Raw genomic sequence first — 26,391 nt, forward strand, 5'->3', positions numbered from 1 at the left:
AAACATATGCTGTACCCATTAGAAAAACAAAGGGGCCATCTGAGTAAAAACAGTAAAAGAGAGATCAGTCTTGGGAGTCACTATATATAAAATGCATGTTTCCCTAAGGTACATGAAAGAAGAATGGAGACAGCAATTTATCATTGTGGATACAAAATCTCCAGTAAGGGTATTTTTTTTCTTCAACGTTAACTAAAGTTGGCCAACCTTTGGAGACAATTTCATCCATTCAGATCTTGGCTTTGATGTTTGTTTGCATTTCTGGACCTGCTTCCAAAAGTCTGCTGCCTTGAAATTTTTCAGTGCCTGTGGAACAAATCCTGGGGCTCCTCGTCTTCCTTGTACAGTTGTGTGCCTAGCTTGTCATTGGTCCTCCTCACTCATGTCTTTAGAAAGCTCCTGTGTGCCATTTAGCAGTGTTTTTCTCCATTTGCATGTCTTCTATTGCTCTTGGCTTCCTAGTGTGAACTTGGAGCTCTGCATGTCTCTTCATTCAATTTTATGTGACACATTCCTTTTGTTTCTGTTTAAATGTTGTATGTCTTTTTTTTTTTCTTCTCTTCCACACTCTCTCTCTCTCTCTCTCTCTCTCTCTCTCTCCTCCCCCACCCCTGTCTTTTTCCTTGTCTGTCCACACTGTGTGCTGCCTTTCTCCTGGTCACTCATTTCCTGCTGCCTATAGTATCCATAAAGTGCAGTCTGCTGACCTGAGGAGAGTCTCAGCTCCCCCCGATTCCTTCACTGTGTGAGTATCTGGCTTTTTTCTACTTTCAAAGTTCCATGGTCTTTTTCCTGTTACCCTGTGTGTCATTCAACCACGAGGTGGGGCAGTAAAATCCAGTGACAAATGGGAAGCGGGAGCTCAGGTGACAGCATGGCAGGCATAGGGCAGTGGCCTCACCAGCAAAGGCACAGTTCCACAGTACCCGAGTAAGGTGAGCAGGGCATGTTTGATGATGGTGACCAGGTTCATCCATGAGTCCAGGTCACCAGACAAATTCGTAGCAACGGGCAGGTCTGAAGTTAAGCACCACGTACCATCGCGGGAAATAGTTGTGACGAGGGCTTTCCATCCTTTGGTTTTCATCAAAAACATACTGTGAACAAACTCAGCCATAAGCCCTGTCTCCAGAGAGAGCTGATCTCAGCCATATCTCCAGATAGAGTTTATCAGAACAGGAAACTAGTCCCCACACTAGAGTGGTGTGACATTGGCTGCAGCTGCAAAGAAGAGGGAGATGCCACCTTCCCCCTTGGCAATATCTTGATTGTCTGCAACTGCACTGAACTAACTTGCTAGATAGTAGCTAAATTATTCAAGAACCGTACATCTTTTTTTTTTTTTTTTTTTTATGCGGTGAATTGGCACTTAAAAACACTTGTACCATTGTATGTTGGTATCTTCTAATTTATCCCATTTACGGAAACATATCGTATTATGCAAACCGGTGTGTGTCCAAAATTAAAACAAACCAACCAACCCAACCATAAAAAACACCCCCTCCCCCAACCTAAAACCCAAACCCCATGTTAATATAATATGTCAACTCAGGCAGTGTTTTTTGTCTTCAGAAATGCTTTTTTACTATTCAGTCAAAAAAGATATGCTTTACTTTGTGTTGACATCCCTTTTGTGTTCTTGCTTTGCCGTTTTTACACTGGACATCTTTTCAAACAGGTTAGGACTATCAAAGAAAAACTGTTGAAATTTATGTTGGATAATAAGAAATTTCAGAGCTATAAATCCAGGTATTCAGAGCAGAAACTTGAATCCGAGAATGATTCTTATTATATCGTAGAAGAAAGCCAATGGTATATGCTAAAAGAAAACTCACCAACACTTCCCTGTTCTAAAGACTGAGCATGTTCAATAGATGGCATATAAAGTGTTCAACAAACCAGAGGTTATTTGGGAATACTGATTGAATAATTTTAAAAGCAAATTTCAGCTTTGTAGAAAAGGGCCTGGAGGTCCTGGGGGACACCCAGTTGACCACGAGCCAGCAATGTGTGCTTGTGGCAAAGGCGGCTAATGGTATCCTGGGCTGCATTAGGAGCGTTGCCAGCAGGTCAAGGGAGGTGGTCCTTATTCTTTACTAAGCACTGGTGAAGCTGCATCTGGAGTGCTGTGTGCCTTTCTGGGCTCTGCAGTGCAAGAGATATGGAGCTACTGGAAAGAGTCCAGTGAAGGGTGATGAGGATTACTAAGGAGCATTCCTCCTATGAGGAAAAGCTGCGACAGCTGGGTCTGTTTAGCCTGGGGAAAAGAAGGCTTCGGTGTGGTTTCATCAATGTCTATAGGTATCTCAAGGAAGGGTCTAAAGAAGACTGAGCCAGGCTCTTCTCAGTGGTGCCCAGTGATGGGACAAGAGGCAATGGGCACAGACTGAAACACAGGAGATTCTCTCTGAATATCAGGAAAAATGTTTTTACTGTAAGGATAACTGAACATTGGCATAGGTTGCCCAGAGGGGTTGTGGAGTCTCCATCCTTGGAGATGCTCAAAAGCCACCTGGACATGTTCCTGGGCAGCCTCCTGTAGGTGGGCACTGCTTGAGCAGGGCATTGGACCAGATGACCTCCAGAGGTCTTTTCCAACCTCAACCATTCTGTGATTCTGTGAAATTTCAGAAAGCTCCAAGTTCCTCATTATTATTTTGCAAACAAGGAAAGATTTCCAATTAAGTGTGCCTTATCCCTCTATCAGATTTGCTATACTTGGCTGAGGAACAGAAAGTAATACATGTAACTTGTTTCACTGACTCAGTTATCTAAGCAAGCCTCTAGAAAAAAGTTGAGATAAGCCTTATTGCTTACACAGAAAAATAAGTAAGCTGTGGGTTTGGGAGAATGGGTATTGCTTCCAAGTTGAGGGATATCCCCTGGAAAATGTCCTCCAAGTTTTGATAGTTCATTTAAATGTCTCATTTGATATCAGCTGTCAGGATAAGGCAGGGAGAGAGAGGCTTGTGAGCCCCAAACTAATTTGTAAGTCAAAGATGTTCTGTATCTTAAAATCGGTAAAAATAGATTAAACATGCTGCTGCTCTGTGGCTGCCAATTAATGTGTCTGGCAAATTAAAATAAGAACCCATGAGGTATTAGGGAAATTTGATTTGGGTTGTGATGGCTTTGAGATTCAAATGTTCCTTTTTTTTTTTTTTTTTTTTTTTTTTTTTTTTTTGAACAACATAGAAACAGCTTCATTTCCAGTTAGTATTGAACAGCAGGGCAGATTCTGCCAAGGCCTGGTGTCTTAGATAAGTTTCAGCAGATAAATTTCTGCAGCAGGATGTGCATGGAAATTTGGGGGCAGCCGAAATTATTAGCAACATATGGTCTTTGTTGCAGAGACAGTAGAGCTGTAGTGTGATCCATTTCAAATGTTTATACACGGTGCGTGAGTAAACACGAGTGTTGTATTTTTACTTGAGGCTCTTTTTTAAAAGGAAGGTAAAGACTTGCATTTTCCAGCTGGATGTTCAGTTGAGATGAGACGGATGCACATGTGAGAGTACACTTGCGTTGTGTGGTTTATGCCAAGGAGTTCTGAAGATACGTTACTATTTGGAAAATAAAACCTAATTGACTTACATAGCTCTCACCATCCTTTTACAAGTGAAATAAGCACTGTGGGTATGCTATGATTTTTTTATTATTATTTATTGCAAAATCCACATAGATGAAAATAAAAGTATCACCTTATGAGTTTATACTCTTTTACAGACTTGACAGAGTAATGATTGCAGCGAGGTATGCATATAAAACCTGTGGGAATAGCAAAAGAGTAACAGGAAATAAGTTTTCGCTTTTAGAGATCCAAATACCAAACAATCAGCTTTGTAGGTTAGGTTGAAAATGGGTGTTTTCTACAGAAGGGGAGTCTCAAAGAATAGTAGAAGCCAAGGCATAAGGGAAAAAGCGTTAGCGAGCTATTCTCCAAATCCATAGTTAAAGATTAAAATGCTTATATATATCGTCTCCTTTTTCTCCATTACATGACTTATAGGGAATTGAGTCTCAGCTTTGTCAGTTTTTCCTGTTTAACGTGTGGACTTCCGTTTAGTGGGTTCATTTTATTGGAGAACCCACTGTGCCTGGAAGTGTAAAGTGCAAGAGAACTACAGCTAGCATGATGAAGGAGAAAGAAAACGAAGACCAGGATTGTACCTGGCACTTTGGCACATGTTTAAGCACTTGCTGAAGCAAGTGTGAGCTAAGAAAGTGCAAAAGGGTTTAGTAAAGTTGGCTTAACCTGGCTTATCTGGGATAACACTCATGAAATGGAAGAAAAAAAAAAAAACAACGTGGTGGAGCTTATATTTTTAGGGGTATTTTTTTAGGTAAAGAGCTTAGCGAGAACTTGGCCTTAAAATAGCAGTGGAATTTTGTGAAGCACTGAAATTTGCCCATCAGATGTGGCTGAATGATTCTGCTCTGTTGTGGCAGTTCTTACGTTTTAAGTAGATAAACACTGCGAAAAACACACTTTTTATTGTATCATTTCCAAGCTCTGCCAATGAAATCTCAAAAGTAAGGTTAACTTCTTTTTCTCCTCTGGTTGCTGCTTTCCTTTTTCCAGTTGTTCTAAACACTGGAACATTTAATTAATTTTGCATGTTTATTTCTCCTCTCGGAGATAGGTAATTCATTAATCTGTCACTGCAAACATGCCCCAGAGGAGCGTGATTTCCCCCCCGCTCCCCCCAGTTTATTTTTTGGAAGGAAGGGGCAGTAGAAGATTTCCTTTTCTGCTTGCTGAATCATATTAAGATCTGTATGTGTGTAGGCTGGTGCGGGCTGTATTCTGGAAGATAATCAGAAATTTGTTGCTGGATTCTGTGGAGTTGTTGGACTGCTTATTATTATTATTATTTGCTTTCTCTGTGCAAGCACAAAGCATAAGAAGCGGTTCACAGGGTTCATCAATAATTGATATAGGGATTAGGGCATACATAATGCAGAAGTTGAACCCAACTTCCCAGTTGAACCAAGCTGGTGGCATGGCAGAAGTGTTATCAGATTGCTGGTGCAGGAGTGCCGAGGGGAGGACCCAAGCTCGCTCTGCCTGTTTTCTTTCCTGGGAGGAGCATGCTTCTTAGGAAAACCAGCTGTGCCCCGAGTGAGCCGGCTGGCATCCTCTTGCCAGTTGCTGGGTGATTAATAGGGGGGAGAGGAGGAAGTCAGGCTTTACCAAAAGCTGAGTGTGTTTTCTTGGTGAATGGAAGTCGATCAGGTTCTGCTGATAGTCTCAGAATAGGTACCCGCGGCTTTGCTTCTGTGGGTTTGGACAAGGGGTGGAATGAAAGGGATTTTAAAAAAATAAGCCCTTCTCATTCTTTTCTGTCAAAGCTCTGTGGTTTTAGGATTTGGTGGTTTGGTTTTTGTTTTGTATTGTTTTTTGTTTTTTTTTTGTTTTTTTTTTTTTTTTTTTTTTTTTTTTTGTCAGGGGTGAAGATGGTGGTGGTAACGGTAACACTTCTAACATCTCAAAAATGGTATAGTTCAGCCATAGGAGGAAAAGCTTTTCTTCAGTAAGCAACTTCCAGCAGTGGGGTGGGTGGCGTTAAAAATGACTTCACCTTCTGAACAGTTTACCTAGCATGATGTTGCCTTTCTAAGACCTATCCCTGTAAAAAGAGCAGTTCTGATTCTGATGTGTACCCTGGTGTACCATGATGGATATCTTCTTACAGAAGGGTAGACTTAAAAACCACAAAACTTAAATTAACTATTTATGTGTCGTGGTTTGGCCTCAGCCAGCAACAAAGAACCACACGACCGCTAAACCACGACATTATGTTAGTGAATGTCTACAGGTTTTAAGAATTTCCATAAAGCATGCCCTATTCCTTATAATAGGAATTATTCAATATCTAGGTGATCTTTTGTATTCTTGTGGAAAAGTCAAATGCTATTTGTTGAAAGTTACAGAATTTCCTTGTACTGTTCAGCCACTTTGCATCTAAAAAAGGAAAGAAAATAATTCTCTATTACTGAAATTACATATCTTTTTGATGTGAGCGGAATAATTTTGAGAGGAACTCATAACATCTCCGTAGAATCTTTCATAGTTTGTTCCAACTAAATAATGCGCATAGCTTTTCTACAAGGCTCATTTGGATTGTTATTTAATAATGTCCTAAACATGCACGTCTGGTCCATGTTAATCAAAAGTCCATCAGCTAAAATTCAATATGGTAAACTAGCCTATCTATGCTATTTAGGTTTGTGTTTAAATGAAACCATTATAGCTAATCAACATGAATGAACAGAATGTTTCATTTGACCTGAATATGTATTTATGGTCCCATGGGGCATATGACCTTTAGGATGTAATTCCGTGGATTGGTGTGTTTGGGGAATGAGGTCCTTAATTAGATTCTTTAGGAGGTAATGGAATTCATTCATCTGTACTTTAATTTACATTTCATTGACTATGTAATACACCATTTTGAAGAATAATAGGTGTAAGAAATTTAAATATTTTAGGTTGAATTGCAGTGCAACAATCCCCCCGAATTTATTTATAAATTGTCTACTGCTGTATCTGGAAAGCTTTTTTCCTCTCCTTACAGTTGAGCAAGTTGTTTTATACAGTGTTTAGAAACATCCATTTCTACTAATACTGTACTAATGTTTGTTTTCAGTGACATTCATTGCCCTATTAGTTTTTACATGGACAGGCTTACACACTTAAGCTTTGTGGTTTCTGAATACGCTGAGTTTGTCTGAACAAGACAAACTGCAATTTGTATAATAATATGGATTATTATCACTAACTGTGAAGACTACAGAAGTATTGATGGTGGAAGTGTTTTCCTCAGCTGCATTAAATAGAGCTCTGTACGGAGCTCATGAGTTCTGTGAGTGAAGGAGTTAATTAGCTGGATGATGACAATATTCCATGGTGTCAACTGGCAGTCTGATAGCACAAAGAGTGAATATTCACATAGTGAATTTTAGAGCCAAAGCTATATTGAATAGGTAATAAATTTTAGTGAGACAGTAATATAATGTCAGCCAACAACTGTATTCTGTCAGAGCAAAGAGTATTTGCAAATAAATCATGAACAAAAGCATTGGATTCCAGTCACTGAATAAATGTGGTTTTTGTGTATGTGTATATATGTACATATTTACAGATGTATGTATGCCCATATATATGAGTTATGAATGTATTTTGTGTGACTGGACTTAGCTAAGTATATAAAATCTCTACCCTGTAGAAAGGACTTCTTAGCATTCATATTTCTGATAATAGTTTATTTTCTATAGAAAGCTGCTGTTTCCAAGGCTCCATTTTTATGACTAAGCTGAACTTTTCAGATGGCCCAAATGGCAAGTCCTTTTTCTCTCCAGGTGTTAAGTTTTAGCACATGCAGCTTGCTTATGTAGTAGTAGTTCCATGTCTTTGTAAAAAGGGGGTGAACAGGAGGAGAAACAGGAGAACAGGAAACGCTGACACTTGCCAGCCGATTACCCTCCCACACTTGACCTGGAAAGGAACTATTTCTCCTCAGGTAATACATTACATTTAAGATGGCGTGCTTGTTTTTTCCATAGAAGCAAATTCAGAGATATACAGTGCACTGATGTACCAAAACCTTATACTTTTTACAAAAGCATGGGAAGTACCCTTTTAAATATTTTCTATTTAAAAGGTGCTTTTGGAGAGTGTATGTGGCTCCTGGAGCAACAAAAACATTTTAGACTCGCTGTTGTTTCCTCCTTCAGTTCCAAGCAAATAAAAAGAGCTTGCTCAGTTCTTTTCAGGTAAAAGGACTAATTTGACTCAAGAAGGTGATTTGGGAGATGCAGTAGGTTGCCACCGGCTTCAAGCCAGGAAAGAGAAGGTGCATTTGTAAAGAGAAGGTGCGCGTCTTCCTTTCTTACATGGCATTAGGTAGTGAGTCAGCAGAGGTACAGAATTCAGTGTTGTCTTTCTCTCCCCTTGGTGTCCAAACACTATCCTGTCCTCACGGGGAGGTTGCAGGGAGACAGGCGGTAATTAAATAAGGATTGGCAGACGTTGGCATGAGGCTTAACATCCCTTCCCTCCCCTCCCCTTTTTGTGGGTCTTGAGCACTGAATATAGGGTGAACATGACCATCCTTTCACTTTGACATAAAGGCTCCAAACATACACTTGGAGAAGCTGTTCTGATTCCCCGTCTTCCTTTCCTCTCCCTTTTCATGAGATATCCAGTTTATCCATGGCAATGATGTGTTTGAAATGAGGCCAGTTGTGTGGTAGGACATAAGTCTGCCACTAATTCATTGATAATGGTTGCCAAGAAAGTTCGAACTTGCGCTTAGACACTGGGAAGCAAAAAGCACCACCATAACTGCTTTTACTCAGCTTTCGTAGTATTTTCATGCCAAAAGAGTTGTTACAAGCAAAGCACTATATAAGGAAGATAGGTCTGCTGATTTTTTTTTTTCCACATTGTCTCCCAGAGGACTAAAAAGTCTTGGGTCTGGATGATAATTTAAAAAAAAAAAAACTTAGTAGAGAATATAGACAGTTATTAGAATTATTTGTAACAATAACTATTCAGGCAATCATGCAAATATTTTCAGGCATTCCATTTTCAACTACAAGCAAAAAATCTTGGTGGGACTTTGGGGGGAAAAAAGCAACACACAAAAAAATCACTGTCCTGTTACTGAAAACCTAACTTCTTACCCTAATGAAGGTAGCCTTGGGGAAGAATGGGTAGATGGCCTTGGTAATAAGGGATTGAATTTTGGGCTGAAGTGTTCTGTTGAATTCTTGCCTCTGTCAGAGATTAAGTGTGTGATCTTTGCTACATCACTCCCTCCTTTTATTTTTTTTTTTTCTTCCTCTATCTTACCCAAACCGGGGACTGTAGGAAAAATTATCATTTCTGAAAACTCAAACATAATTGTTACATATAAGTACTAAACAGAAATATTGAAACAGCAAATTTCAAATCACTTCTGATTCAATGATGATTGTTCTGGATCAGACACAAAATTACTCATTAACAGTTGTGGGTTTGTTAGTGGCCCCAGGCTTGCTTGGGTTGTTTCACCTCAACATCTGGAAATGGAAACAATTACACGACTGAGGCAAGCTCACAGGGAGACATGCTGGGAAGAGGATCACCTGCCTGCCTGGTCCCCAGTATTTCCCACAATAGAGCACAGCTTGTCTCCAGTTGCCTATATCGGGCACGCTCCTGTCCTGCCATGCACCTAAGGAACATGAGAAAGGCCAGTGTGTGAAAGGAGAGGAAGCGAAATTATGAGTGGGAAGTATGAAAGGAAGTATGAAAGCTGTAGTAAATTCTGCACAGACAGTGTAGAGGTACAAAACTACATAAACAAATTCGTCTCTTAACAGTGGAGGACACCAGTAGGTTGCCGGGAAAGCCAAACTGATGAGGTGCAATGGATATTTGGAAGACAAGTATCAGTCAGATATCTGCTATAGAAGATCTAAAAGATCAAATCAAGGAGAAAAAGGAGTGAATGATCTTCTATGAAGAGTTAAAATTACAGTTTACCTTGGGAAGGTGCAAATTTCCTGTGCTAAACTGTTTTCCCTCTAGTCTGGAGAGCAGCAGTGGGCACTGCAGCGTGGAAGGGAGCGTCTGAGCATCATACACAGAGGAGCTCTGTAGCAAGAAATAAATGGAAAAGAGCAAGTAGAGGGGCAGCTATGGTGTGGTTCTGGTTTGAAGGGCGAACGTTCCCTGTGCTGGGCTGAGTAATTCCTGTGCAGGAGTATCAGCTTTTGGTCAAGTGGTTATTTTGAACTGGGGATCGAAAAGCATATTTTTTTAGAGTTCCAGCTTGGGTTGCTCAATGATTTCAACACGACAGTACACATTTGGTTCTGGTTTCAGGAGAAACAACAGTTTGAGACAGTTTGGGTTTATACTTGGCTTAATTCAGCACATAGCAAGGATGGTTGTCCTTGTAGCATAGTCAAGTGTCACATCAGAAATAAATTGCTGAATTCTGTCTCCCCACCCCTTTTCTTGCCAGCTGAAGTCAAAGAAGTAGAGGCAGTTCTACCTTTAGGCAGTTCTTTCCCCACACCTACCAATAACCCCCAGGTTGCGAACCGATCAGCTAAAAGACTGAGCTACCTTCATCATCACGTGCAGTGGCAGAATATTATGGGAAAAGCAACGTAGCTTCTTTCCATATTGTACCAGTGCATAAAAGGCTTCACTTTTTCGAAGCTGTCAGTCTGTAATTTTCATGAACCCTACTACATGCACTGAATTATTTCTTTTCTCTCCTCAGACAAAGACTATGCATTTAAATTCCTATGTTTTCCGACTTAAACACTTTCTTACCTTTTCTTGCCTAGAAATGAAACGTCCCATGATTTTACTAAACTTGCATTTTAGAGAATTTGGAAGGGGATGTAGTTCCTCAGGCTATGTTCATTTCTCAGCCAGCCAGACATTTAAACTTGTCTTAAAAAAGAAAGAAAGCAAGAAAAAAGTGTCAGACTCAGTGCAATTATGTTCTTGTTCCATCTATGCACCTTTCCTCTCCATTTGCATGGACTGGTCTTCTCCGAGTGGCTGATCCAGCTGTAGAGCTGGAGAGTGCTGTTCTGTAGGATGATGTAAGGGCACCCAAGTTAGAAAGCTGCCCCCGAAGCTGTGTTGGAAGTTACCATCCCAGGTGACGGTTATCAAATTGCAAAAGCTTATCTTAAATATGGGAAGTTTGCTGATATCTTGGGGCACTTTGATGCAATAGTCCTTGTCAATCAGCACAGGAAAAACATTGGGCAGCCTGTATGTTTCTCAGTGTGTCAGTCTTGCTGCCACTGTTGAGCATTGTGATTTCTTCTCAGTTATTCATGTTTTCTTCAGATTTATTTTCATCATTAGTATAGAAGCTCCTGTTCAGAATGTGAATTTCTTCAGTGCAGCTCCTTCTAGTGTGTTGTCTTACACTCCAATTTTGGAGACACCCTCAATTCATTATCCTTTATCCCTTTTTAGACAGAGTGCTTGGGCCAATAGAGCTTTTTTTAACTGGGATTTGATTTGCAATCTCTATTTTCATCTGTCCAGATGTGGCAGCTGTTTATACCACCAAAAAGAATGTATGCAATAAGCTAATGCTGAAATAATTACTAATTGCCATCTTAGTGGCCCTACCAAGAGATGGCCACAAGCCATGTGTTTTGTCAGGTCTGCAGTATTTTTCAGGTAAAAAAAAAAGTGCTTTCTGGTTTAAAAAGAAAGAAAAAGTTTACGTTTTTGAAATGTGGATTGTCCTGATCAGTGTTGAAGCTAGCAGTGCAAATGCTGTGGGTCAAATATCTTAAAACTGATAGAAAGAAAAAAGCGAGCTTGTATATTTATGACACTGCACAGTACTTCAGCTTTTAAAAGGCAGTGTGTGTATTCAGGGGTCATATCACTGGCAGACTTCTGTTACTAACTAGATTAAAACAGAGAAAATAGGCGGTCTTTTGGTGGAAGCACAGGATGAAGAATCTACTTTTAACTGAGCCAGTTCTTGCAGGACAGACATTGGATATCTGCATTGTAATACACAGGTTATCTATCTTTCTTTAAAAGTGGCAAATGCAAATGTGTCCAAGTCAATTTACATAACATTCAGCTAAACTTACAAACCCAAGTAATAGGTTACAGTAAGGTAGAAGCCAGCACGAAATCAAAAGAAAGCTTTTCGGGATGACTTTCAATGCTTACATTTATAGATAGGGACCACTGAGTGTTTCAAAACTATATAGACAGTTAAGGCATCTAAATCTGGCTGAAATGTGTAGAAATGAGGTTCCTGTCCTGCTACTTGCTTTTGAAAGTCCTCCTGGGTTCTGTGTATTGGACTCACTCCTGTGGAAATCCATTTCTTAGCCACATTTCTGCTGCTTGTTTCCCAGAACAGAAATGCTGAATGAGGATCCTCCAGGGATATGAGAGTGGATGCTCTCATGGGCAGAGGAATGGCTGTCCCAGGAGACTTCCCAAGAAGGCATCTGTGTCCTGAAACACAGCTTGGCAGATCTACTGGCTGTGGTAGGACCTTAGGGATGTACAAAAAAGCAAACTGCAGAGGGGAGGGGTAGCTCTGTAGAAGATTAGAGAACTCCGAAAAACCTCTCTAATTCCAGACCACACAGCCAGCAGATGGGCTTCTTGATCTTGCTTGTCATTTACGGTCTACCGTCTATGTTGTTGTGTGGTGGGTAGTCATAAATTGAAATGTAGTGATGGGCCTGTGAGGAGTTGCCTGTTTTGAAGAGGCTTGCTCTTTTTATTCCTTCAGAGAAGATTAAAATAACTTCATATTCTGTTTTCGTTTTGCTCTTCCATGGAACACTTCATCTAAGAAGCTTTCTTCTTTTCTTGCAGTCCTCATTCCATCCCAGATCGCCTGCGGATCAGAGTGAACAGGATTAATTTACAAGAATATGAGGGGCTACATTACGACAAGGAAAAACTCCGGGAAGCTTGTAAGTTGGAAGAAGCCAGGTGGTAGCTGCTGTTGGTACAACATTCTGTATGAATGTTACATTAACAAAAAAAAAAAAAACAAAAACAAACAACCCACACAACAACAACAAAAAAAACCCCAAGTGCATGGTCAAGCATATGTTTTTGGCTGAGTCATGTGGAGTTTATATTTATCTATCTGTGTATATATGCACATACATATTCTCTTGCTATAAATACTCTCTCTATAAAAAGCATACATAAACAATTCACCTGTTTTCTTACTTAACTATGCCTTCTGCAAGTTGATTTTATTTACTGTAAAATAAGTGCTTTTCACACCTGTATTTTTTTTTTTATTCGCATCTTTCTGTTGGTTCTGCTAGGTTTCTACTAGTGTGTGAAACTATTTGAAACTGAGTGGGGGGCCCATGATTAATTTCATATTGAGAATGTGCTCTGACCTTGGACGTGGTTCTTGCACAGGTGCATTTATCTTGGGAAGCAAATCTGGCTTCCCCAGTCCCTTATTCTTTACCAGCCTTCAGATTTCCACATAAGAGAATAATCACTGTTTTGTTTCCTCATATAATGGTTTAATTGCCACATTCAGGGGTAAGTCAAAAGCAGACAGCCAGTTGCTTTGGCAACATTGATGATGATGATCCATACTTAAAAATGGAGTTCCTTTCCTTGGTGACACACAGAGTCATTAATCAATGAGGGACATGGCTGCTTGTGATAACAATTTAATAGTCTTGTTCATGCATCTGGCTCATTATTCATATTAAATTACAAGCGTGACTGTTTGTTGTGCAACAAAGCTTCAGCTCCCTCTGTAACACAGAGCTCTCTGGTAATTACAGGATGACAATCCTTTTAATTGGTTCGCTTATCTTACTGTTGGAAGATAGTTAAACTGTTTCACTTTCACTCCTCCAGTGCCACCCCTCCCTATTCTCCCAGTTCACCATATCTCCTTCCAACAAAAGAACTGAAATGGCTTAAATTTTACTATAGGTCCTGACAGCCTTTTCTGAAGTTTCTGTTAGTGAATTTTGGTCATAATTAAAGCAATCAAAGCCTTCATCACTGAACTGAGGAGAATTTTAACAGGATGAGGATTATGGCTCACTGGAGAGGAATTGGTTTCAAGTTTAAATTGAGCGTTTGACCTTGAGTAGGCTATATTGAACCCATGTCTATCCAACCCTGTCAGAAACAATCTGGTTCATTTGATGTTTCATCCTACAATTTCCCATCTGAGGATAACTATCCTCATCCATCCTCACTATGGATGTAAATTTTGTGTGTGTGTATATTTACTATATATTATGTAGTCCTTAAAAGCCGTTTACATGTTCTAACACAAAATATACACCTTTTTACACTGTTATCACTGCAGTTGTAAATGAGGATTTATGTTGTCACCTGCAAAAAACCATAATGATAACATTATAAAAAATACCAGAGAATGATCTAGAACCTCTGAGATTTGGTTTTAGGTCACAGGTGCATTTGATCACTTGCTGGATGTGCGCTTAAGAGCAGATGTTTGTCCACAAAGAGTTAAAATGATTACTTTCAGACATTGGCAGGCCATTTGCAGTAAGACCCTTTTTTCTCTTTTTCAAGTTGCTGCATGGCCAGCTTGATAATACAACATAGCTGGACTGGAGTATTCTCCCAAGATGTTTTTAATGAAGTTGTTTTTCCTCTCTGTCCTCCTTTAGCTGTCTCAGTAATGCTTGTCATTACTTTTCTTAGATTAAAATATGAGAAAGCAAATAATATCTCCATCAACCTAAAATAAGTCAGAAAAGATGTCTTACCTTACCCTTTTCAGTTATGTCCTGTGTAAGAACATATAACTTACAGCATACGCTGATAGTCATCAGCCTACTTCTCTGGATGTATAGCTTAAGTGTCTCCTATCAGAATTGTCCAACCTTTAGGTTTCAGGAGGCTGATCTTGATTTGAGGACTTCTGGGTGATGCTAATTACGACTGAAGGAAATTATGTACGGGAAGAGAAGTGCTCTCTGAGCAGTCGGAAAGCAAACTGTTTTAAATATTCTAGCCAGCTCCTTGAATTCCAGGAAGTAAAAAATGGGACATCCCTGTGGTTCACTGAGCACAGACCTAAGGTGCCAGTTTTCCTGTGACTTAATGCGAGATGCTTGCATGTCTTCTGGAAACTGAGGCATAGCCAGTCATCAAGCTGTATGGTTACACTAGAGGACTTAAGTTTTCATGAGGAAGGAAGCTGGAAAATCACGTAAGTCTTCCTTCTAAGAAAAGCGGATAGCCATTTTAATTGCATTTCTGACATAGCTAATTGGATACATTTTAAATGGTTTTCTGGTGGCAGGCCGATGGATTGCTGCTTGTCTGTCTCTATCATATGCTAAATATTTGCATGAAATAATTGTGCTGACTACATCCTCATCAGCAAACTGTTTCATGGAGCATCGCCACTAAAAGTTACTTGGCTAAAGGGGGGGGGAGGGGAATGCTGAGGGAGGAGAAGCGACTCTCCATCCTTTACCAAAGTAAGTGATTATGGAGAAAGGGAGGTGGAAATAAATAAATTTCCACGGCTGGTGAATAACTGAAGTTTTGTAAGTCTGAATTAAAAATGTAAATACAAACAATATGTGCGCACTAGCAAAACACAACAGCGCTTGTATTGGGCCCTGTTTCTGCAATAGCGTTTTTACAAGGCCTGTTACCGTCAGTGGGGTTAGCTTCCTTCGGCACGACCGCAGCTCTCGGGTGCGCGTATGTATGTCTCACTAGATGCTTGCAAGAGACACAATTTACATATCCATCCAGGCTTTGGCAGAATACCAACTTAATTCCAGAATACTATACTTACTGTCCATTCCCTGCCCACAAGGATTAAAAGCACTTTTGCCTCCCTAAATCATTTGAAAAACAAACCGGAATCTCACAGCAATCTGAACAGGAAAAGGAAGGCAGTTAATAACAAGCCATGCTGTTATCCCTGAAGGAAAAACAGCAAAGAAGCTATTATGGTTTTTTTGCCTGTTACATGTCCCCATAATAGAGTTTTGAAAGCTCTGACATCAGTGTAATAATCGGGATCATTTTAACTCACAGTAAATTCGTTTCACTCCCATTATTTGCTTGAAATACTGATTTGATTCTATCAACTACTTGACCTAAAATTGCACTTCCCAACGTATAGCAACTCGTCATACAAACTGTTCCATGAAGATTAATCTTCACTCTGCTGGAGGTAGACACCTCATTTTGAAAACCTCACGAGCAATTAAAGAATGTCATTTTGTTCTCTGAAGGGCACGACTGTTCTTAGCCCATTCTCCTTCTGTTGCTTTCTACTCCTCTTGTCACTGCAGCTGGCATTTAACCAAGATACTGTTTCTGAATTGTCCCTTTCTTCCTTCCCCATGCTCCTTCTTTTCTCCTTCATTCTTTTTTCTGTCAACATTTCAGTATTGTCTGTGGGATGATTGATGATGGTACAGAGGATGCTTATTGATCCTTCAGCGAGGAGGGTAGGATGCTTACGTGCACTCCTTTAAGAAAGGGATATGTGCTGCCATTTTAGTTATTTCGTAACACACTGCTGCAAATATAGTTGTCTTCTGTAACACTTCCCTATATATGCCCCAGGAGTTTGTCACCCTAGCCACCAGCTTCACCACCTTCTGCCTAGCATGACAGTCATACGTTACATGACCATAACCAAGACTATCATATTCAAAAAGTAAGTTGGATTGATGTTTCTAGACGGATGGAACTTAATTCTGTCCCTCTTGCCTGCATTTCTTCTGTGCACTCTCTCTGCCTTCCTGTCATTACAGAAAAGTGTGATCCAAAGCAGCATTGTGGGAGAACAATTGAGTTATTTTTGAAACAGCAAAATCTTTCTGTTTATGACACCTTATTTTCCCTTTTCCTATGTTACTAAGAAATTCCTGACAATGGAGAAATATGCAGAAATTATATATATACATATATATAATATATATGTAATATATATATTAAAAAATAAATCAACAACAAACCAACCAGCCATAAACTAGATAGTTATCAAGTGGTCTCCAACCCTTCTTAGTCCTTCCTGCCAACACTATTGTAGATTTGCACCATGAAGGTGGAGCTGTGAAATAGCTCACGATCCGCACTAGCTGCGCAGGTTTTTGGTTGGTTGGTTTGTTTTTAAATAGGATATGTCAGTTCTTACTGCCCTTAACTTGTTGTTTTTTTGCTTTAGCCATGGAGAACCGACCTTAGTTTGCTCAATACCACTGAGATTAAGAAGGAATAATACCTGACTGCAGTGGTGGCAGTATCAGAAATAACTCTCAGCTCTGTAACAGTTCCGGGTCTCCCACTCTGTCTTTTACACAGAGGCAGCTGTTCCTTGTCTCATCTTGAATAAAATGGCACACTAAATTAAAAAGCAATTTTTAAAGAACATTTAGTTCTATGTGTATAACAATTGAACAACCTGCAATATAACAGTCCTCTTCTCTGCAGCCTCCTTGTTTTGTGTGTGTGGCAGCGGGGGATGGTGTAACACGATGTGATGTTAACCTCAAATCCTTGTCTCCGATTATATCTAGCCAGATGTCTGTATTGCATATGCGCCTGCCTTTAATTTCTGTGGGTTATCTGAGTGTTTTGGGGTCAGCCTAGGAGTTCTTATCCTAGATGCACAGAGGTACATGGAGTGACAGGCTTGTCAGTCATTTGGGATGTTTACAGGTACAGATATACTGTAGCTTCCTCATACCACCAATATACTTACCGCAGTTTGGGAGTCGCTGATCTGTGAAAGCATTCTGATACTTTAAAGCTCAAGGATATGGCAGATGAAGTTAATTTGGACATTATTCCATGTGATTGTGAGCAACTAGCTAAATAAGAAAAGGTCAACACTGAGTACTTTGTATTTACATCCTGAATATCCCTAATGTAAAGGGCATAGGGGAGCAGAGGACTTCCTGCTAGGTGGCTACTGTGGTGAGGGAAACCTGAATTAGCAGATGGAGTCAGTACAGGGGAGATAAGCCGCCAAAAGAAATATGCTCACATTGGGAAGCAACTTCAATCTGGATGGATTTAGGGGAGATGCGTTGGGTAGCTAGAAACCTCCTCTTCCATCCTGTAAAGGAAGCACTGATGGTCAAGTGTTTGTCAGGAGGTGTCTTGGAGGACATGGTGGCTTATCTGTAGAAGCTCTGTAAAAGGCAGCGTTACCTACAGACTGTCTACTAAATTTCACTCTGAATAAAAGTCACCGCCTTGCTCTGACAGCTTTGTTTTCTCAACGTGTGTTGTGTAAACATTAGCTAATTCATGCATTTCTCTGTCACAGTAATTTAATAAGAACTGAAACTGAGAGGGTTGGATGGGTTGCTTAAAGTCACCCACCAAGGTGAAACCAAGACGGTAAGAAGTCAGCAGTGAGTTAAACATTGGCAACTCTGCTGCCACTGAGCTCCCAGATTCTCATGCTGGTATATACAGATGCAAACCACTGATAAATGTTTGTAACTGAAACAGAAATGACAAAAACAAAGAGAAACTTGCCAAAGGCATCGTTTGTGTCAAAGGAAATATCTCTTTTTGCCTTTTGATGGATGAAACCTTGTGGGCTTTTTCCAGACAGCACAGTGAATTACATTTCTCACTTTGACTGACCTGCATACACACACACACACACACGCATGCATTCAAAGATCAGAAAGACACAGGAGTACAACAGAAGAAAAAGTAGAATGTGATCAGATAATTAAAGGAAGTAGCACAATGAATATATATACAGATACTGAAATAGGCAACTTCAATCTTGGCTTTTTCTAACTTTGAGCTCCTAATCTTGTAGTCTTAGTAACATTTATTTAATATGGTATGTCATTGCCTGGGTTGGGAGGAAGGAGTAAATCTGAAGTATTGAAATGTCATCTCATATCACTGAGTTACAGAATCATAGAAGGGTTTGTCTTGGAAGGGACCTTTAAAGATCATCTAGTTCCTCTCCCCTGCCATGGGCAGGGACACCTCCCACTAGATCAGGTTGCTCAAAGCTCCTGACCTTGAACACTGGCAGGGGTGGAGCATCCACAACTTCTCTGGGCAACCTGTTCCAGTGTCTCACCATCCTTACTGTAAAGAATTTCTTCCTAATATCTAATCTAAATCTACCCTCTCTTGACTCCACATGGGGCATATTTACATTCAACACAGTATTCTGCCTTTTGAGCTAGTGGGGAAACTGCCACTTGTAAGTTTGCCATCTCCTTTAAACTGGAAGAGATGGACAGTAATACAAATAGATGTAAATATATATTTACCCTAGAAGAGCGGGGAGATACAATAATATTAAGTTCCATTTCAGACTTCCCAGGAAATGATGCTATAGTTTGTCTTTCTGGTATAGACTTTTCTGTGAGATTTTTCTGAGCATATTCTACTTCTTTCATTTCCTTTCCTATTGCTTTTCTGATTTGATTTCCTCTTACCTTTTCAGTCTTGCCTGTCCCCTTTGGCTATCCCATCCCACGCACATCCTTTCTGCCTGTCTTGGTCTGTTTCTGCAGATCTCACAGCTCAGGTTCCCGTTCCTTTTCTTAATCCTAAACCTTTACTCATTGTTCAGCCCGAACTCTTCTTTCAGCTCTTAGTCCAGATATCCATTCCCTGCCAGTTTCAATTCCCAGCTCTTCGTAGTTTTCTTTCTATAACCTGTTTCCTTTTGTGCTTGGGTCAAGTTCTCTCTTCATTTGATTTGGGTAGCTTCTTCCTTTTTGTGGTGGCAGGGTATGGGGGAAGTCACTGAGAGCCTGGAGGGGATGACAGCCTTCTCAAATGTGGTCTGGTTTAGTCTGATAACCTCTATTGTGTTTTACCTCCTGATATGTGAAGACTTTAAAACTGGACCACTGGCATGAAGAAAAGTAGCAAACAATGAACCTAACGAGGCTTAGTTTTTGTCAATATAATAAACAAAAGAGATCTGAAGAGACACATGGCTTAGAGTTGTGTAGTAAGAAGATCCTTTTGTACAAACTTAGTTGTACTAAAACCATACTGGGAAAGCCAAACCTCATGATATATATGTCTGAATATTTTAGAATTCTCTCCCAAGAATTTACTTAGTCCTTCACATTTCTAGTATCAGTGGAAAACCCTCAGGAAAATTGCATTTTTATAACATCTTTAGTAGTGAGGATCCTTTATTTGCTACATTAAACATTCACAACCCAATGTCTAATCTCCCCAATCCCCTGAGGTATGTCAGACTTGGAATGAGTTTTCCTGGCATTCACATCTACCTTAATCATCTGTCTTGAGGCTGTTTTGTTTGGGATTTGAGTGGGTTAATCATGGTGTTTAGATCACAAATTGAATCCTTTCATAACAATAAATGGGGAAGTTAATTGAATTTTATTTTTTCTTCATGGTGTTATATGCAGTATATTCAGGCTTTTTCTGTTTGTGTTCTCAGTACTATTAAAGAGTTCCCTACCTTTAGGTATTCAGCATAATGGGCAGTTAATAGGTGGAAGATTTCTTCTTTGTTTATAAATTCCATAGCTAATTTAATGAGGACTTGGGAAATCACTGCTAATCTTGCAGTCAATTAGAGCATCATGCTAGCCATACTGCTGCACCTACCCCACCCTCCTGCTGCTGGTACTCGATTTTGGTTAGTGTTGCTGGGAACAAAAAGCTTTCCACAGTACTGGTTCAGAATATGAAGCAACTGTCTGCCGGTCTCATCTCCTGGGGTTCTTGCACCGCTGCTCATCACTGCAGTGTTAGTGTCTGAATCCACAACTCCCTGGACAAAGTCCTTTTCGCCATTCAGGGAGCACAAAGAAATTGGGAACTGGAAGCAAGGGGCCGGAAGAGCAGGCGCTTCGGGAGAAAAATATCTGGCACTTGAATGTTGTGGCTTGGCTCCTGATCTGACACTATCCCTTATTTTTGGCATATTTCCATGTCTGGATATATCCATACATTCATAGGAGTGGGCAGTGTATGGGAAAGTTGTTCTGCAGTGCCTGTGCTCTTAATGTCAAATTTTGTCCTCTCATCTCTCACCTGGCATACCTAGTAATCATTGTGTCCCACAGCACTGTTCTGTACTGTCCACATCCTCATTCACACAGGGCTATTCAGAGAGGGCAGAAGTTCATCTATTCCTGAACGGAACTGCCCACAATGACATTGAATGCCATGCCTGTTAACTGTATGCCTTTAACTGGTCCATCATAACTTGCCTTATTTTGCCCCTATTGCACAGCATGGCCCTATATTTAGAATGAGCAACAATCCCATAGTTTCTATCCCATTATCAGTCACTAAGGATTTGCTTTTGTTTTCAAACAGCAGCTATTGTGAAGCACTTTGCAAATCTTGGCTGCATTGTGCATACTTACTGTGGTCTATGATAATAATAAGAGCTGGGAACAGTTTTCTTGCTGAAAGCCAAATGGGTCTTGCAAAAAAAAAAACAAACAAAAAAAACCCCCCGCAAAAACAAACAAACAAAACCTTTGGCAAGCAATATTTTAGCACATACTGTAGTGTTATCCAGTAATGACTTAAAAGATTTTTCAAATGAGCATGAACCATATGGAATGGAACCATTTGAGACCCACCTCACGCACCTTATCCCTTAGCTATGCATTGACCCATAAAGCCATAGATCATGCTAATTTGGGATTTCCAGGCAGTAAAAGTCGCACATCTCTTTTTAAGAACAAAGTCACCCAGCCCAGAATTCCGGAATTGTTCTATGACCACCAAAAATAAATGGGATGTAATTTAAGTAAATCTGTACAAGTGAAGAAGAAAGTAATGATTCACAGATGAGGCCCATTAATGTCACCGCTAAACTATTTATTGCATATTAGTGTTTTCAGACATTTTGGTGCATTTCTTTAGAATTCCAAATGTTTGTAAGGTCCTTTTCCTTTGGGCTGTCAGGAATGGTGATAGTAAAGGATTTCAATTTTGTGTAAGCCACATTGTTCTGACAGGTCAAAGCTCTGGTCCCCATTAAGAGCATATACTCCTCCATGAGGGAAGGAATTCAATAGAAGAGACAAAATCGGTGGTGACAGTTTATGAGCCAGTGGTGTAGCTCCCCAGTGCTCTGTAGCTATTGGAGGTGTAGTCGTGTCTGCTGCAATTCACTTTTTAGTGCTACAAGTGAATTTAACAAATGCTTCTTTCAGTAAGGGCTGCAGAGGGATCTGCTGAATTGAACCTAGATAGCCATTAAGTACTCGCTACCAAGAGCTTAAGGGTCTCCTGTCAGAGCAGGTTAAGGAATAATAAACACTAAACGAAGAGAATCAGTCTGTAACCCAGAGCATTGGAGTGCGTAAAGCCAACCTCGCGATTGACCCTCGTTCCACTCGCTCGTCTCTGTCTCTGTTCTGTAATGAAAAAATCTGGGAGGTTGCACTGAGCACCGTTCCCTTCTGGCCTTTCTGAAAATGAGCAGGTGGATTGGCGTCACTATCAGATGTCAGCGTTGCTTCAGGAGAAGTGCGAGTTCTTCCCTGGTCTTCCAGCCTGTCTCTTCTTTATTTGCTTGTTTCTCCCTCCAGCATTTTTCCCCTCTGCTTCTGGTTTTTCTGGATTCATAGCTCTTCTGCTGTTCAAATTGCTTTCTAAACACACTGCTGGCAGCATTGTTGATGTGTCCTGAGAGGCCTGCGCTGGCCTTCAAGCCCATAATGACCTTGACTGCCATAGGTCCTCCCCTACGCTCCTCCCTGAGACCACCGAGCTTCTCTTCGTGCTTCTAGCCTCGGTAGGCCACAAAAATACAAGCCACGGTCCCCATTATCTTTTAGTCATGTCTTGTATTCTTATCAGAATGAAGAGTGTCTCAGTAGGTAAATGTCTCTCCCACTTAATCAACTTCTTTTGAACGGCAGGAGGGGCTGCAGCACAGCTGTTTTTTTCTATTTATCCCATAACTGTCAGTGACTTTAAGTTGCTTCTTGTTATCCGGTTACCAGAATTGTTTATGAGTTGATATCCTGCTTTCCTTCTGGAATACTTCAGATGAGGATTTAAATCTCTTTCCTGCTGCTCCCTTACTTTTTTTAGGCCATTGTTTGATTAAAGACCCTCCAGGGAGAAAAAAGAACTTCATTCAGTGATTCAGTTTTAGAAAATCAGGTACTCAAGAGTTTTCACTTATTTCTTTTTATTTAATGAGATGCTAGTAGGTAGCTCTCTTGGTACCTTCCTTGTGGACTCATATATCCTTTTTTCCTCTTTTGTTCTTTTTGTGTTGCATTTTTTTTGGTTTGGTGGTTTGTGGTTTTTGTGTTGTGGTGTTTTTTTTGTTTTTTATATTTTGGCTGCAAGAACAGAATGGCAGTAGAAACCTAAATCCTCTGTTATTAAAAATGCCGCCCTCATCTGAGGGGAATTATTTGGTCTATTTTTACAAGTTCTCTTTTTTTTTTTTCTCTTGGAAAATATGGAGATACTGTGTCAATTTTGTGTATGGATGGAATAATGTCTGTTTTGATTTGAAAACAGCCTTACATCAAAATAAGATGGTGCTGGACAGTTTTCTCTGGAATCAGTCTGTGACTTTCATTACATTAAATCATTTTTGTAGACTCCTATGCGTTCTGAAAATGAAATACCACTCTCTTATTTCAATGCAGAAGAACACCTCCCTAAACTCTTGTTCTGGGGTATGTTTCTTTGCAGTTAATAATTGATGTTGACATCAGACAATGAAGTACACAAATTAACTGAATCTTTTGGTTTCTTCGGTATGAAAAACAGGTGAAAACTGGAATCTTTGACAATTATAAATGGGTGAAACTAAGAATAGATAAGATATCCCTGCTTTTAAATGACTGTTAAGATTTAGATAGCAGAAAGCTTTTGTGAGGATTTAAAAAAAAAAAAAAAAAAGTAGTATTTAATGTTCAAGAGACTTCAGTTAAAGAGGTTTGTCTTTGTTTTTGATTTTCCAGCCATTCCCCTAGGAATTATAGTGGTACGAGGAGATTGTGACTTGGAGACCTGTCGTATGTACATCGACCGTCTACAAGAGGTGAGGTTTTTATGAATTCAGGTATCATATATTAATCTATGTTATGCTTTTTTCAGTTCTGAGTGCAGAGGTCTAATAGTTGCAACAACCGTATATTAAAAGTACTGCAGATTGCCTACTACTGAAAACAAAACTCTAGGGTTGTGATGTGATATTAAAAGCAGGAGTAGCATCAAAAACCATTTTCTAAACAGGAATGGAAAGTCATACTGACTCCTTTTAAGTGGTAACAGAATTGACGTGGATGGGTGTGTTTACTTCTCCTTGTATCAGAATGGAATACCAGGACTCTCCACATACCTTGCTGAAATTACACTAATTGGGGATTAGAAAGTGTGTTATATAAGGATAAACATTGGGATATTCGAGTGGGACTATTTATGCAAATGTCATTCTCTAATACTATCGTGGAGTAATCTGAGACACCAACAAACACTACAAATATCAACTAGATATTTCCAAATACACAGAAATATACGCTCATGCAGCTAATAATAATGTCACTCTTATTGTCTGGAACAACTTGCCTTGCCAGAGTTCATTCTACAATACAGTCTGGGAAATGGAGACTCCAAATGTCCCATTACCTGGGTAATTATAAGTGCGCGTGCATTTAGTGATAAAAATAATAGATTTTCATTATTATACTGTCTCTGACATTTTAATCTTTCATTGATACCTTTCAACAACATTTACAAGTGTGAGGACGTTACGTAGTTTTCTAAATAGGTGGTCCAGTTTATACAGGAGCTATGGACCTCATCCCTCCCACTGAACTCTTTGGGAGCCACTGAACTCTTTGGGAGCCACTGACTTCTCTGTGGTTTTGAAACACTGCACTTGTAGGATGAATATGGGCCTTAGTATCTCACTGCAGGCTTTCGCTTTTTTTGCATTTCAGCCAGGATTCCCTTCATCAAATGCATTTCTGAACATTCAGAACTGAGGTGTGGCTACTATTATCAGACATAAAATCATACTGTAAGGTGATGCATATTTGAGGTATCCGGTGAGGGAAAATTACAATTAACTAATTGTGATCTTGTTGTCAGCAGATTACAAATGTGATGTCATACTGAAATCAGGCAACTTAATATCGCCAGTATGGGATGGCGAGTAGTTGTATAGCGCTGGAGGAAGCACAGCTAGAAGTTGTGGTTGAATTACCTGTAGTAGTTGTGGAGGAACTGTGTTTCTCCAACCTGTTGCAGGGTTTGTACTCCTTTTTTGGGTGTGCTTGATTTGGCTCAAACCCATTTGCTGGGAATGGAGGTGCCAAGGCTTTCTGCACTCTGCCAACTTGCATGCCAACTGAGGAGCTATGGTGTGTAGGCCAGGCTTTTTGGTAGGCCATGTCATGAGCTAAAACTATTTGACAAAATTTCTGTTAAAATAAATTAGATTCCTGAACTTTGCTAAATATCAGGGTCGTTCTTATATGACCTCCCTGACATGAAGTTGTCTTAAAACAGGGAGAGCTGCCAGCGGTTTTCTTTAGTGTGTTAATTATTCAGAAATATTTGCAAAAAGATTTATGGATTTTAGCATCATTTCCTTCATTTTGTTGCTGATATTCTAAATTTAGGTAGTTTTTCATGGAACAAATAGGTCTATGATATGGTAACGATCTATTAGCATAATCTCTATATTTTAAGACCATTTTTTTTGACCAAATGTGTGCAAATCTAAACTTTAAGTCAGCTTTCCATGACTATTCTGTGGTGTTTGTTTCAGTGGGAAATACTTGCAAAATTATTTGTGTTTGCCCAACCACTTCAGATAGTGGAACTGCAAACAGCTTTCGTTGCTTTAATTTATTTCATCATTGCTGTGTCTTTCATCTTCCTACTAGGACCTACAGTCGGTAACTTCTACTACACAGAGAGTTCATTACCAGGTGAGATAAGCTTTTCCTTTTAGTAGCACAACAAAGACAAGCTTAACAATGTGGACTGCACTCTTTGCATTTGAACCCAGGTTTTCTTTTTCTGAGATACCTGTTAGATGGATTTCTGATTATCATTTACCCTCAAATGTTGGAGGTTCATTCTGCTTTCCCTGGGACAACCCTTTTCCTTGCAAACCTTGTGGAATAATCTTTAAAATTAGCACGTCATGATGATGTGATATTGCAATAGCAGTGCCTTGTGTCTTGAAGTGAATGTGGGAATGTGTCCTGTAGAACAAATGACAAAGGTAAAATTGTTTCTCTGTCTGAGAAACTGAACAATAACATGTTTTATTGCATAGCTGTAGTAATAAAGTCTATCACTGAGAAAAATGGTGTGCCAGCAGGCCTAACCTCTGAATAATTCTGTGCACCACAGTCATCCACCTTTAGTTTAACATAATCTTCAGGGTATTTTTTTTTTATCCATTCTGGACACAAATGTGCCTTTTGCATGTGGTAAGCAGGTTCTAGTTCTAAGTGGCTAGTTTTTAAAATTGGCCTCTCTGTGCATTTTACAACTTTCTTGTACAATTTACGCAATACAGAACTTGGCTTTGCAGCTGGAGGTATTGTTCAAGAATGCATATTTCTCGCAGTAAAATATTGCACTGCAGAGTGCTTAAATTGGGAGTAAATAACTGAGACTAACTCTCCTGACTCCTGAGCTGATCTGACGTTAGTGCAGAGCCTTGACACAAACAATGGCCAATTGACACAGCGCCTGGGATCACAAGACAAGTTTGCACAGTGTTGGTTGCCTTTTCCTGCATTTAACAATGCAAGTCTTGCTGGGATCAGCAGGAATGAGTTCGCTGTGAAAGCATATGGAGATCCAGCTGACGGGAACCCATTGCGGTGAAATTGTAGATAATTTCTTGGGGC

General features: G+C 39.9%; 1 protein-coding gene across 3 annotated transcripts in view; it reads left to right on the forward strand.

Moving 5' to 3' along the window:
• DGKI (diacylglycerol kinase iota) overlaps positions 1–26,391 on the forward strand; it is a gene marked incomplete at its 3' end in the record, with an annotated part of 112,784 nt that overhangs the window by 30,310 nt on the left and 56,083 nt on the right. Inside the window, exons 14-17 of one of the 3 annotated variants that reach the window (XM_082485446.1) lie at positions 683–745; positions 12,380–12,480; positions 23,479–23,558; positions 25,411–25,455. In XM_082485446.1, coding sequence (XP_082341572.1) covers positions 683–745; positions 12,380–12,480; positions 23,479–23,558; positions 25,411–25,455 — 289 coding nt within the window. Of the gene's footprint in view, positions 1–682; positions 746–12,379; positions 12,503–23,452; positions 23,559–25,410; positions 25,456–26,391 lie in introns of all 3 variants that reach the window. The other 2 variants (XM_082485448.1, XM_082485447.1) reach the window with 2 other exon arrangements.

The sequence above is a fragment of the Vanellus vanellus genome (genome assembly GCF_965231255.1).
Source record: "Vanellus vanellus genome assembly, chromosome: 1".
NCBI classification, from domain to species: Eukaryota; Metazoa; Chordata; class Aves; order Charadriiformes; family Charadriidae; genus Vanellus; species Vanellus vanellus.